Consider the following 15,396-nt stretch of genomic DNA (forward strand, 5'->3'; position numbering starts at 1 on the left):
AACAGTATGTTTTGGGCCCAAGCAGTACCCAAATCGAACCCTTCGATCGAATTCAAGGATGATTGACGGCACGCAATCACCATGACGATGTTGACTTTCCAGCACCCATACTTCGTTTTGGGCCCATTTTAGCCTTGATTTTCTTGTCCGGAAACAGAGAAAGATACCCTTTAGGGCCAAATCGCTTAAAGAACAACAATCTCACCCCAAAAGAAAAACAACATATAATCAAACAATGGGAAAAAAACAATCTCGCCCATCAATAAACAACATATAAATCATTTTACATGATTCATCTAATTCAAAGAAAAACTAAAACGAGGCAGTATTGCTGCATGGGAGATGCCAAAAACAATGGGCAAAGAGGAGGACAGTCTGAATAGAAGGTAGGGTTTAAAAGTTAAATTGCTAATTGATTTGCTTAGATATAATGTTGAGTAATTCTAAATATGGTAAAAATTTTAAATAATGAAATTATAGGCATATTATGCATAATTAATGTTCAGGAGTTATGAATATCTAGTGGCCAGAAGGGTCAAATTATAAGCATATTGTACGTAACTAATAATTTAAATGAAATATTATTTAACTTGATGAAAAACCTAGGAAGTGCACAAGGGCTAGTTGACCACTGTGAACCTATATTGGCTCCGCCCATGGTGCAAGACCCACCTTTTGTTGATGTGGTTTTTCAGTTTACTAAACCCCTCTTTTACTCCCCTGTTTTAAATTTTTAATCCCATTTTATCTTCACTACTTTTTAAAGCTACCCAAACAAGATAGTTAAAAATGGAGATTTCCAAAACTTTTTTTTTTTTTTTTGTCAATCCAAACCTCTTTTTAATCTTTTACCCAAACAAACCCTTAGTATTCACTAGTATAGAATATCGTTTGTGCTAAAAGAAATTTCTATCATACTCATGGAAACAAAATTTATATAGCTTTCATATTCTTACACAAAAAGGACATATGCATGCACCCTCCACATGCATATATTATTCCCTAGACAGATAAAGCTTTCTCCACATGAGGCACGAAGCTCTCTTGCCAACAAGAACAACTAATATGAAAATGATACATCACCACAACGTTCAGATCCAATAATATATTGTCATATGAAAAATAAAAAATAAAAAAAAACCCTTAAACATGTTAATACATTATTGGACAAGAATCCGGATTGATTGATTGAGTAGATTAGTAAAAAGGACTCCACAACCTTCATTGACATCTAAAGGTGATGTGATGTATAAAAGCTAAGAAAATATATAGAGTAGGGATTCATCACTTCTTTACTCTAGTTGAATATTTTACTTTAAACCGTTAAATTATATTAAATTACTAACCAACAAACCAATTGAAATCATAATCAAAAAGTAGAAAACAACTTAATTGAATCATAAATAATCATCTAAAATAAAATCATCCTTTTTCATTTGTAATTATTAATTCGTTCTGTTGAAGAAAAATTGCAATTATTATAATTAGTTGTAAATAAGGGAAAGAAAAAAAATAAGGAGAAAAGCCAGCTTTGAATTTAAAAAAAGGTAACTGGAGGAGTTGGCAGTTAGAGATTTATGACTTGTACTTTCAATAACACAACCAGATGTTGTTACGTAAGTTACACCCCTTTCCCCTTTTAATGTCAGACAAACTTTATATCCAATTATAAGATTTTATCCTTTCGGAAAGCTACCCCTCATTCATTTGTTAAACAATTATATGATTTTATCCTTTCGGAAAGTTACCCCTGATTCATTTGTTAAACAATTATTTTCAGCTCAAAAACAACTCATCTTTTCGTGAGCATTTTTACTCATCATTATAAATTATTCTTGTTTTTCAATGGGAGACCTCCGAATTATCAAAGTTATATTTTTAGCCAATTCTCAAATGTCTGTCCCTATTTTATCGTAGATTCACCTGAACTGGATAACGGAGCCATTTTCTTGAAAGAGAAAAAGACAGATAGACCGACTGTGATTAAGAAAAAGATTAGATTTTCACAGACCCTAACCCTAATTACTCAAAGGGTTCATTTATTTTTGTCTTGTCTCTCTCTCTTTCTGTCTCTGTGTATGTCTCTCTCTCTCTTCCAAAAAGCTTTAATTAATGTCTCCAAATTCACCAGACAGAAAATCCGGAAGCCCAAAAAGATCACCACCGCCAGTTCTGCCCAAGCGGCCGCGCCCACTGAGCCTCCCGGACCAAGCTCTCAAGCATGTTATCATGAAGATGCAGCTCCAGAACCACTTGAACTCCCTCTCTCCCTCCACCGCCTCGCCGTCTCCCCACTACGAGCCCGACCTCTCCTCCGCCTTCAATTCCCTTACCCTTGACCCTCCTGCACCCGATTCCACCTCCCTCCTCTCCGACGAGCTCCTCCTCCGCATCTTCTCCAAGCTCCCCATTTCCCACTACCTCCCCAACTCCCTCGTCTGCAAGCGGTGGCTGTACCTCCACGGCCGGCTGGTGAATTCCGTGAAGCTTTTCGATTGGGGGTTTTTGGACTCGGGTCGGGTTTTCGCCCGGTTCCCGAATCTGGACGATGTCGATATTGTACATGCCTGCATTCGGTCCCCAAGGAATTCGGGGATTCTGGTGACCAGGAAGGCTTTGACTGTTCATATCGACTCGCTTTTTAGCCCCAATGGATTAATTGAGGAGAGCGATGTGTTGAAGAACAGTGTTGTGGACCATGGGCTGAGATTGATTGCTCAATCGTACCCGAATTTGCGGCGAATTGCGGTTATCGGCGCCAGTGAAAATGGGTTGGTGAGGATTGCTGAGGAGTGCCAGATATTGCAGGAATTGGAGCTGCATTGTTGTGGGGACTTGGTGTTGAAGGGGATTAGTGGGTGTAGGAACTTGCAGATTGTGAAATTGATTGGTTCTGTTGATGGGTTTTACAGGGCTGTGATTTCAGATATCGGGTTGACGATTTTAGCTCAGGGGTGTAGGAGGTTAGTGAAGCTTGAGCTCTGTGGGTGTGAAGGGAGCTATGATGGGATTAAGGCAATCGGGCAGTGCTGCCAAATGCTTGAGGAATTGACTCTCAGTGATCATAGGATGGATGGTGGGTGGTTGGCTGCTCTGCCCTTTTGTGGGAATTTGAAGACTTTGATGCTTCAGTCTTGCAAGAGCATTGACTCAAGCCCTGGCCCCGATGAGCATTTGGGGTCTTGTCCCACCATCGAGGAGTTGCTTTTGAGGCGGTGTCAGGTGCGGGATCAGCATGCTGTGAGATCTTTGTTCATGGTGTGTGAGGCTGTTAGGGATATTGTTTTGCAGGATTGTTGGGGATTGGTGGATGAAGTATTTGCATTCGCTAGCATTTGTAGGTACGAGATTTTTTTTTCTTCCCATTTGTGTTTAGCTCTATTTGTTTCCTGAGATATTTTGAAGAAACTTAAGATTAGATTTTGTGTTATTTCTGACTTTACATTGTTGTGCAAATCGGTTATTTAAAAAAGAAAAATACTTTTACGTACTATAAATGCTATCTCCATGGAAGATTATTAGAGGACTATGCCATAGGAGATGGTTGTATTGTTCGCCCATGTATTATCTGGTTTGTACTAAATGGAAGATGTATAGTCCTAAAGTATGCAAATAGTTAAACATGGTTTATTGCTTTTAGATCTGTGGTTCTTCTGTAGCGAGCGTACCTAACTAATTAATCTTTCAGCGGAAAAACCTTTTTTAGGCTTACGTTAATGGAAATACCAATCATAAGATGTGTCGTGTTAGAATTTCTGTCATTTAGGAAAGAGATTCCGGAATAGTTGGAGGGTCGTCACGATGAGACTCCACCGATGGTGATAGGGTAGGGTAGTTTTCTTCTTCAAAAACTTTTGAAAGACACCCAGTCCCTAACTAATGGCATGTATTTATTGTAAGCACTCCCATGGAAAGATCAGAAATAAACTTTGAGAATGCTCTGCCACTAAGGCTAGAACTGCCTTGGAATGGCCCATCTAAATTCTTTGGGAGTCCCACCTTTGTCTTGTTTACTAAGTTGTACAATTTGCGTAATGCAATTATCAAAGCTTATACCATATTTGTTTGGCCTCCAACTCCTATGGTGTTTGATCTAGGAACTTGAGCCTCATAAAATTCCAAATATTTGAATGTCTCAAATAGCTTCAATAATTCCGTTATGAGACTTGTTTTCATGATGTGGATTGATACCTTTATAATTACTTTCATATAATCTTAGTCGGATGTTGTGCAAGGGTTTGATGAGTTGTTCTCAATTGTCAACTCTAAAGTTTTAAGGTTTAGTGGATTGTTACCCAATTAAGTCTAAAGTTTCAAATTTTAAATAACATTTGCCTGAGTTTTTGCTTGGGGACCTTAGAAATGGGCGGTTCAGATCTTCTTATCACAATGAGGGTTAGGCGTGCACACGATGATCCCTCTTAATAGGTTTTCTACGCATCATGATTTCCATAAAGAGACATAGGATACTTTGGACAAAACAAAAAAATGAACTCAAATAAGTTTCAGCAAGTTGGAACTTGAATACAGAAACAATAAGGCTGTGGTGTCCACTATTCTTGGAAGTGCATTTTCCAATTGGTCAGATATGCATTTCTGTGGAAAATTGAGAGGTTCCTCCAAATTATTGGAACACCATTTTTTTTAATTTATGGTGCATGAGGAGGAAAGTTCTCGAGTTCAGATGGCATAAAACTGCATTTATATCCAAGAATAGGTTGGTAAAAGGTGATGTTCCAGAGGTTTTCTCCATTTGGTATTATGTCAGAAAAAGGAAAATATTTAGAGTCGCTTGAAGGTTGTCTGTGGATTCATTTTGCTAGCAAGAATAAGACAGTAACAATTTGGAAAAAGTCAGTTTTGATATATGCCCATTAAAAAAACATTTCCTCTCAACCGATGTAGAGCATTGTAGTTTTTGGGATAGTTAGAAAAAGTAGTTGTCTTGGTATGTTGCCTTCTTACATGTCTTCATGAACAATATGACTTTGCTGCAGAGTATTGATATGAACTGAAATCTGTTGGCTGCATGCAGAGATCAGTTTGTATTTTTTTTTTTTTTTCTATGAATTTTGTGCTTTTTACCTTCATCTTCTGCCTTTTGAAGATTTCTTTTGCCGTAAATATTTCGATTGAACTTCTTCCCATTTGTATGTACGAGTAGCCATCATTGTTATCTTTATAATCTAGCTTGAGATCGATGTTAAGCAAGACCTATTAATTAATGTCAAGTTTGATCGTTGTTAATCTTTTTTACCCTTTCCATCACGCAGGAGGGTGAAGCTGGTTACTCTAGAAGGATGCTCACTGCTGACAACAGGAGGTCTGGAGTCGGTACTCCTTTGCTGGAAAGAGCTTCAAAGGCTTCGAGTAGTATCATGTAACAATGTAACGGACAGTGAAATTACTCCTGCCTTGGCAACCTTATTTTCTGTTCTTAAAGAGTTGACATGGCGACCGAATTCCAAAGCTCTCTTATCAGCAAGTCTTGCCGAGGCTGGAGTGGGAATGAAAGGTGGTAGGTTTTTCAAGAGATTAAAGCCTTGACTCCACTGCTTGATGACGGGGAATCTTGACCTGTTCAGCGAGCATCCACATATTGGGCAGCTGTTCAGTGTTTGGATCAACATAGAAAATAGATAGATTGAAATGTTATTTAGATGTTCAGCGTTGTGATGATCGAGGGGTCATTTGCTTCCTTGCCCACAGAAACCATACCGAGTGCAGGTCAGTGTCAAGTTGTCGGTGTTATTTAAAACTAGTTCTGTTTCTCTAATATTCAGCAAGGTTAGACGTGCTAGTTTGGTCATTTTAAATAGGTGTACTGACTTGCTAGGAGTTAAGAGTTAGCGAACACATGGGTAGAGTTTATCAACTCTTTCGACATCGTCGATATGTAACAATGTAACATTTACTAGGAATGAACTTCTTTTACCTCAAAGTGTAGTGGCATTATGTGTGTTCATTGTGTACTCATGCAACTGTTATGGGATTATTTTTCGTCATCCTGGTGTTAATGTCTCAACTCATTTTGGCGTTCAAGTTTCTTCAACGTTGTCAGTAACGCGGTCGATATATTTCGATAAACTTTGAGAGTATACAAGATTAGTTGATGATGTACCTTTATTATCAAGGAAACTTCATGAATCGCAACAGTACCTGTAATTTGTTGTCGATGCATATTTTCATGGAAATTTTAAGGGTAAAGTACAAAAAATTACCTCAACTATTGGTGTCACGACACTTTCTTACCTCATCTTTTAAAATTGACAATGTCATACCTCATCTTTAGAATTTGGGCCAATGTTATACCTTCTGTTAACTTGGCTGTTTATTTCTCAGTTAAATGCTGACGTGGCTTGATCCGGAACCCATTTTCTATTAAAAAATTAATAAAATACTATTAAAAACTAAAAACAAATATTTTAATATTTTTTAAATATTAAAACAAAAGTTTAAAAAAAAATTAAAAACTAAACAAAAACCCTCACGTCCCATTTTCCCACCCCCTTCTCTCTCTTCTCCTTAGGGATGGGCAACGGTTATGGTAGGCGGATAACCGCTGTTATTTACCCATAACCGTTTATGCTCATACCCACATAATTGTTTATCCGTTGGATAATTGCCTAAACGGTTATACCCATACCTATAACCGTTGATAAACGGTTAACAATACCCATAACCGTATATTCATTTAACCGTAACCGTTTAATACCCGTTTGCACATTTATCCTTTTTAACCCATTTATCTTTTATTTTTTTTACCATTACCCATTTTTCACCCGTCTACATGTTTTTTTTTTTTTTTTTTTACCAATTCCAAAACAAATTTTCGGGAATCTCAAATATTTATGGAATTTCGGGACAAATCGGAAATTCCAAATTAAAATATGAAATTATGAATTGTTCTTCAAATCGGAATCCCCAGTTCCCCACAATCTTTGCTAGAAGTCAGATCTTAAAGGTAGAAGATGAAGCCAGTTAATGATAAAACGATCACAACAAACTACGAAACATACTTTGGGGTGCTACATGGTGCTCCCAAAATATCCTATATATTTCAAAGGATAAAGACGTGTAAGCAGCTACAATCTCTACATCTTTCAACTTTGGAGAACTTCCTGCAACTCTAAGTGTTCAGTATGTTGGATTTAATAGTCTTAGGTGCAGACATTGATCTAAGGACGGCTGAGTGAGGGTTTTATTTGAATTCAACGGTTGAGATTAAATCTCAACAAATTCGATGGTTGTTACAATTCCAAATATATATTTAAAATTAAATAATATATATTTGTTCGATTTGGTTTGGAATTATCGAACGAATGAAAATGTGAGACCCATATCGAAATTTGGGGATCGGTTCGAGATTAGGTATCAAAATTTTCGGGATTTTCGATTTGGTTTTGGAATTTTTTCGGTTCAGTTTGGAATTTTCAGTATTTTTTCCCACCCCTATAGAACATGGTTTGTGTTAATTTTACATATATAAAATAAATGGGTAAACGGTTATCCATTTATAACCGCGGTTAATACCCAAAACCACCCATTTAAATTTCACGGGTAAACGGTTATACCCATAACCGTTTATTTATCTAAACGGTTACCCATAATCATAACCGTGAGGTTTAAATGGGCGGGTAACCGCGGGTATTTTGCCCATCCCTACTTCTCCTCCATCTTCATCTTCTTCCCCTTCCAGCGCCCTTCCTGCAACCCAGAAAAAAAAAAAAAAAAAAAAACCAATTTATCTCCCCCCATCCACACTCGCGATTTTCCCCGACCCCCCTTCCTTTCTTGCCTCCTCCCATCTTCCCTAAACCCGCACCCACCCTCACACCCACTACCTGCAACCCAAAAAAAAAAATCCAGATCCCGTTGAAGTGGAATTGGGAAACCTTTGTGATCGGGTGGGAGTGGTGGATTTGGGGTTGGCAGGGGGTTGGGTTTTTGGGGGAGGAATTGGGTTTGGTTTGGGTTCTTTTTTTTTTTTTTCTTCCTTCTTCTTCCTCCTTCTTTCTGGTTTGCAGGGGGTTGGGTTTGTTTTGGGGGGGAGGGAGGGGGGAGTGGGGGACGAATTGTGTTTGGTTTGGATTTTTTTTTCCTTCTTCCTATTCTTCTTCTTTCTGGGTTGCGTTTTTTTGTTTTTCCTTCTTCTTCTTCTTCTTCTTCTTCTTTTGGTTTGAGGGGGAGGGTTGATGGGTTTTCAATTTTTTTTTTTTTTTTTTTTTGTTGAAGATTAAATAGGAAGATGAAGATGGGGGAGAAGAGAGAGAGAGAGAGAAGGGGGGGGAAGGGACGAAGTGAGGGGCTTTTTTTTTAACTTTTGTTTTAATATTTAAAAAATATTAAATAATTTTTTAAGTTTTTAATAATATTTTATTAATTTTTTAATAGAAAGTGGGCTCCGAATCAAGCCACGTCAGCATTTAACTGAGAAATTAACGGCCAAGTTAACGGAAGGTATAACATTGGCACAAATTCTAAAGATGAGGTATGAAAGTGTCGTGACACCAATAGTTGATGTAGTTTTTTGTACTTTACCCAAATTTTAACTTGAAATAGGGAAACCTAACCATTAGCTTTGAACTTTTGAATAGAAAATTTTCTCATACTAAGTGATGACGGGGAAATTAATGCTTTCAACTAACAGAGCTATAAGACCGTTGTGGAATGTCAATTAATCTCATCTGTAATACGTGGATTAGGATGATGACCTAGAGACCACGAAAAGTAAAAGGGCTTGTTTGGCAAATGCTTTTAAATAACTAAAAGTGATTTTTAGAGGAAATATTTTTGGGTTTCAAAAGCACTTGAAAAGTTTCCTGCTAAAAGCACCAATTATTTGCTTCTTACTTGAAAATAGTATGCGTATAATGTTTGGTTTAATTTCCTTTTAATCTTTTCCCTTTCTCTCATTTTAGCACTTCCAATTTAAGGCAAATTACACAAAATTACCTCAGCTATGAGTCAAATCATAATTTCATACCTCGTGTTTTAAAAATTATAATATTATACATCATCTTACGAATTTATTGCAATGTCAGACCTCCATTAGTTTTTTTTGTCAATTTCTTTATTAAATGCTGACGTGGCTTGAGACGGGTCCACTACCAAACCCAACTGGATTAGAAAATTAATTAAATATTAAAAAATTAAAAATAAAACAATATAAATATTTTTATTAAAAATGGGACCCATCCCTTACAAACCCATCTTCCCTCTTCTTTCCCAGTGCACAGTTTCTAACCTAACATGCCTTCACCACCAAAATCGAAACCAACTCCCCACCGCCGGCAATCACCCATAACATCTCGGGTTACGAGGAAAGCCACTTCTGATTGTCTGCGCTCTCGACAACTCCGGGGATCTGATTCAACAGCTTATGGCCGTCCTCGAGACCGGTTCGATTGAGGAGCAGAAACAGGCGGCAATGAAGATCAAGCACCTAGCCAAGAACAAGTTTGAAAATTGGCTCAAAATCACCTGAAAACGGCGGATTAAGTTGTTGATTTCACTTGTATCGTTGTCCAATCTCCAGTTCCAAGAGTACGGCGTCAACGCGATTCTCAACCTCTCGCTGTGCGACGAGAACAAGGAGCTCATCGCTTCATCGGGAGCGATCAAACTGCTTGTCCGGTCGCTCAAGATGAGACACCTTGTCGTCGGGCGAAACCCTCAGGCCCTCCTCCTGCTGCTTGACTAAAGCCTGAATCGGTCGACTATCGAAGTCGAAGGCTGGGGTTTTTTAGTTAACTCAGTACTGGGCATGGCCTTTCCGTCGGCGGATGCGTGTGGGAAATAACGGGTTCTTTGGAAAGTGTGAGCCTTTCCGAGTTGATAGGATCAGATATGGTGTTACAAAAAAGTAAATGCAGGAAATGGAAAAAGAAATTAAAGGAAATTTATATCTTCATTCATGCCCAATTTAGATGAACTTAGTAGTTTAAATACACATAAGGATAGCTAGGGTTTAGTAGTCTTTGTGGGCTTAACATTAGCAATGGGCCTAATAAATACTAGTAAACTATGGTGGCCCATGTTGGAAATGTGCCCTAAAACCAATCATATGATGATACTTTACGGACATTTCACATGTTAAACTAATATAGTTTAATTTAAAGGGCAAAGATTATTGTTTGAAGCCGTCTCATATAAATGTTATACGCTTAAACAATAAGTCCAAGGAATATGTAATTGGGAGAATGCGATCTAAAGAAGTTAGATTTATGAGACCATTTTCTTTCGTATACATATCCTAAACGTTCCTGATCATAGGATTGCCAATTGGGCATTGACAGTCCGTTAAGATCAGTACGTGCTATGTCTTCTCTTAGGGAGAGTGACTGGTCTCGAGTCATTAGTGTGACTGACACCAAGACAACCATGTAGGTGCTTAATAGAGAATGAGTCCACTGAACACGATCAACAAGGAGTTCTCATACTCATGTCACATGAGAACTCATGGTTGGGATAATGCAAAGAAGTCCTTGGACCTGAGGCATCATAGTTGTCTTATGGTTAGGTCGTTGATCTTTGACTATGTCAAAGTCACTCAGTCAGAGGGTGTCCACAGCATAGTTGGGGTTAGGCCACTTAGCCATGGAGGCAAGTGAATGCACAACAAGGGATCTCTAACCTTTAAACCGTTTGAGGGAGAATACTCTATGATATGATTAAGAATCTCTGGCCAGAGTATGAATGAGATTTAGGAAATCGTTCCAAATCACATTCAAGGTAATAATATAAGTAAGAGAATCACATTAGATAGTAGACATGAATAAACTATCAAACCAAATAATGTGGTTAAGAGTATTGTATTAGAGAGAAACCGTATTGCATTGTAATTCTAAACTGAATAGGTTCTCCACCTCTTCTGATTAGCTTGGGTAACCATGACATACTGCTAGGTGTCACTCATGGTTTGTGGAAGCCCTAAACGTGTATAATCACTAAAGGGAGAATTGAAAGTAAGTTTCAATTCACAATCGATTTGAAAGAGTTCTAATCGCCCACTGCCTCGCTAAAAGGAACCTAATGGATCGTACACCGTGTAAGGTAGAGATTGAAGAAACAACGGAGATGAGTAAGGATAATTAAATGATTTAATTATTTATGGCAAAGATTAATTAATATGTTAATTAATCAAACGAATAAAGTTCATTAAAGACCTCAGGTTAGTTTTGGGCCTCAAGGCCCAATGGGCTTCTAACGTCAAGCTCATTGACTTAAGTTGTATAACAACTTAATGAATAATAATTCACAAAGGCCCAATAAAACCCTATGGCCGGCCATATTGATAAAGGAGTGGGTTTTGGATTTATTACAAGTTGCCACTCCAATGAAGGTAGGTATAAATGTGATTTTATAGCCTTTTATTCGTTAGGGTTTCTTTTGGAGAAAATTTGATGAGAACATGTATCTCCCTTTTCTCTCTAAGAGGCCGGCCACCCTAGAGGATTTTAGCTAGCAATCTTACTTCCTCTAGGTCACTCATCTGTTCTTCAAGTCCTTCCTTGGTGTGGAGACTTAGAGGTTCTCAACTTTGGGAACTTGGAGAATCCTTTCAACTATCCTCATCCAAGAAATCCATGGAGCTAAGAAGCAAGGAATGAAGGCCCTCTCCTTGGGTGATTAGCCTCTGCTTATGCAAAGAGGAATCAACAAAGGTATAAGATTTCTCAACTCACTTTGTTCTTGAGTTGAGTCTTGGTTCACCTTTCTACTAGGCTTTGAATTTCATGGGTAATGTTTTGTTTTGAGTGCATACAAGCATGATTCCACCTTTAAATGTTAATTGCATGCCATAGATGTTGCTCAAATGAACATGTTTTTCACAAAATTTCCTTCAAGTGGTATTAGAGCCTAGGTCTAGTAGTTGGTGAATCCTTTTGGGTTTTGTATTTTCATAGTTTATGATTTGAATGTTGTAATTGTTAAACGCTTTATTCTTGCTTCTTTGAATGTAAATTTTGTTAGAAAATTTGCCATCTCAAATGGTGTAGATGTAATTCATATGAGCATGAATTTTGGAGCTAAAATTTAGTGCCATGTTTTTGGGAAATTTGGCCAAAATCCAAAGGGTGGATTTTAGGGTTCATGTTTGTCTTGTTAAAAGTGTTTTAAAGTGACATTAGGAACCCCCAAGTACCCTAGTATGGTAATATGTTTTTTCCCTTAAGTTTGAGAGTTTTTTCGGGTGTCTTTGGGTGAAAAATGTTCATGGAGCTCTTATGGGTTTTCATGGATGTTCTTCATTGTTCTTGTTATGTTTTTGGCAAGAACAAAAAGGTTGGGTATTTTGATTCAAATTTTTTGGTTGTTTACATAAAGTTTTTGTTTGTGATGGATGGTTTGAATTTTCAATCAATACCCATACCAATCACTTACACCTTTTCTTTGTTTCAAGGAACCATGTTTTATGGAAACCTATTTTTTCAAACTAACCCATCACCTTTTCAACCCATCACCTTTCACTTTGTTGAAAAATTTCAAAAGTTGTATGACAAAACTCTCACCAAAACCGGCCACCCTAAAAGTAGGGTACTTTTGGAGCTTTTAAGCAATTACATAAAGTTTTGATACTTTTGTGTATTTGTAATTTGACCCGAAAGTTTACGTTTTTAAGTAAATGCCCAAAATCACTAAAGGACAAATTGTTTTGCTCCTTTAATGAAGTTTTTGCATTTGTTGACATTTTTGGGTTCTAGTTGTAATTACATGAAGTAGTGGACTTTTGTGTTTTTACAAAGGAACCTTAAAAGTTTATGTTTTGCAATATAGCCCAATGGTTGAGGTTACTGCTTTTCGGCCCAAATTAGTTAAGAACAAAATAGTTTTGTATCTTTAAATGAGAATTGGATTTTCATTTCATTTTAGCTCCATTTAAATCAATTCTATGGATACAAAAACCAAATGAAAAATGTTGCATTCAAGTTTAATTAGTTAAAGCGTTAATTAATCAAAGAAAATGGTGATTATGAACCTAAGCCTACGATAATTGAGCTATGTGAAAGGCCGTCTCAAATTTGTTTGAACCATGGGAATGTGTAGATTAGATTTTGGTTGTAATTTGATATGATCAAATATTGTAAAAGAACATAAGCTCTTCTTTACTTTAAAGTAATTTGTTTTGATCAAATGTTGTAAAAGAGTATAAGCTCTTCTTTACTTTGAAGTACTCATTTCTTGTTTTATTTGATATGCATGAAATTGGAGTAGTTGGGTCCAATGCCCAATAGGAAAAACATGCCTTAATATGATTAAATGCGTAACTAAAATCAATTACCATCCCTAGACCGAGATCCAACACTAGTCTCGTGTTGGATCTAATCAAAGGTTCATAGTCATCCTAAGGCCCTAAGGCAACTATATAGTCCATCAATGAATGCAAACCTTATGTTAGTAGTACCATATACTCTTGCTTTAAAAACCGTTTTATAAGCATAGTGGGAGTATCATATACAACTAAATCAATCACATGGATTAATAGTTGTAAAGGGACCAAATTGTTTTAATAAGATTAAAATGCATGCTTATATGTGATGAGACCTAAAACCCTCAACCAAACCATTATTAAGTTGATAAGCGTGAGAGTGTTTTGAACACTCTTTCGTGGCCTTCCACCGTGGTAGGCTCCGATCGTTTGTGACTCGTATACCAACTTCACTCTATCATGGGGGAGTACAAAGTGCGTGCTTACACTTAGGAGGAGTTCTATATGCATACATGATGTTGTGAATGTAAGCAACGAGAATGATCAACATCATATCATTGTGAGGTTGTTCTTGAACCCCTACTCGAACTTGCATGGTGGGAATGACTTAACTAAGTGCAATGGAGCCAACATCATATCATTGTGAGGCTTCATTCTCTAGAGGCCAAATAAGATGGGTACTTGCAAGAGATGCGAATGAGTAAGTGTACTCTTTCATTATTATTGATGCTAGCCAACATCATATCATTGTGAGGTGGGCTTGGTAATGATGAGTCTCCCATACCCTACTAAGAATTTCATCCAAAACTCTCGAATTTCGATGAGGGATATGGAATTTGCCAAAAATAATGGGTGGTGCTATTTTATTTAAAGACCCGGATTAAATGGCTTAAAATCAATCAATTTATATTCGTTATGTATTTATTTACCAATATATTTGCAAACGCTATCCAAAACTTGACAAAGAAAAAGCCGAAAGCTTTAGTTTCCGGACTTGGTACTACAATTCCATAGATTGTCTTTAATGACTTGTATATGTACCTAAGTAGTCTCATCCTCGCAATCTTCCTATTGATAATATATCATTGGAAGAACTTGTTAGATAAGTCTATCATAAAGAGGACAACACTTTTAATGTCATAGTTCTTCACTTACAAATCGTTGTATGAAGAAATAAGAGTTTCTTTGAACAACCCTTAGTTAATGCAAACACTAGTGCTCGTTTCTTTGTTAAATGAACAAAGAACTTGAGAGGTAAGCACAAGGGCATGGACACTTTATGTGCCATGATTCTTCACTTACAAATTGTTGTATGAAGAACTGAGAGTTCCCTTGAACAACTCTTGAAAGTTTGTAATTATGTTTAGAACATAATGGTTGGTTGACAAAAATAGTCCATCAACATGGACTTATGATGATTTTGAATCATTGAGTGTTGAAGCGTTAAACCACTTCACGAGACGGAAACTAGGCAATGACTTTACTTTTGTGTCCCTATCCAAATGGTTCACTAAGTTTATTGTAAACTATATAGTGAACAATAACCACACGCTCTCCAAATTGTTTGATGTGTATAACACAATTGAAATAAGTTTCAAGAGAGATAGTGGGAGTTTAGGGACCATGACTATTGTAGTCAAAGGAGAAGTCAAATGAAGAAGGCGAAATAACTCCAAGGGAACAAACTTTCTTTATGAAATGATGGACATTGGAATGGGTATTTGCAAGAAATGTCTTGCAAGTGTCCAGAACACACCTTTCGAAGGTGTTGTAAATTGTTCTTGAATAGTTCAAAACAGTTGGTTCTTCTACTTGAATGTTTGATTCCGTATTAGTAACCATGTTGTACAATCGTTGTAAATGTGTGACTAATAAGTAGAAGATTAATGAGAGAAGAGAAAGTACTTCACATTCGGAACGTGAATCAAATGTAAATCTCTGCGAAAGCAGGTAGTACTTACTTCCTCATATGAACTACCAAATAAAATGAACAAACAAAGATTTTCTTTACATTCCAATTGAATAAAGGAACTTAATTCCGTATGAGAAATGGATAAATGTTTTGTTTGACAAAACATTGTTCTTTATTAATGAATGATTAGATTATTGTAATCTAATTGATTATCTCTATAATAGAGATGATATGGTAGTGTTAACTGTTTAGAATATAACGATGCTTAAAA

At 36.9% G+C, this 15,396-nt stretch overlaps 1 protein-coding gene across 1 annotated transcript; it reads left to right on the forward strand.

Moving 5' to 3' along the window:
- Positions 1 to 1,976: 1,976 nt before the first annotated feature.
- On the forward strand, positions 1,977 to 6,005 carry LOC126599901 (F-box protein At5g51370-like). Its single transcript, XM_050266367.1, has 2 exons — positions 1,977 to 3,341; positions 5,274 to 6,005. Exons 1-2 carry the CDS (start codon positions 2,113 to 2,115, stop codon positions 5,545 to 5,547), a joined length of 1,503 nt encoding a protein of 500 aa, XP_050122324.1. The 5' UTR covers positions 1,977 to 2,112; the 3' UTR covers positions 5,548 to 6,005.
- Positions 6,006 to 15,396: the final 9,391 nt, after the last annotated feature.

The sequence above is a fragment of the Malus sylvestris genome, chromosome 2 (genome assembly GCF_916048215.2).
Source record: "Malus sylvestris chromosome 2, drMalSylv7.2, whole genome shotgun sequence".
Lineage (NCBI taxonomy): Eukaryota > Viridiplantae > Streptophyta > Magnoliopsida > Rosales > Rosaceae > Malus > Malus sylvestris.

What these genes read in the sequence shown, in the direction of transcription:
- LOC126599901 (XM_050266367.1), top strand. Translation starts at nt 2,113, where the DNA reads ATGTCTCCAAATTCACCAGACAGAAAATCCGGAAGCCCAAAAAGATCA. An exon ending in GCATTCGCTAGCATTTGTAG is followed by an intron (nt 3,342 to 5,273) that starts GTACGAGATTTT and finishes TCCATCACGCAG; the next exon opens with GAGGGTGAAGCTGGTTACTC.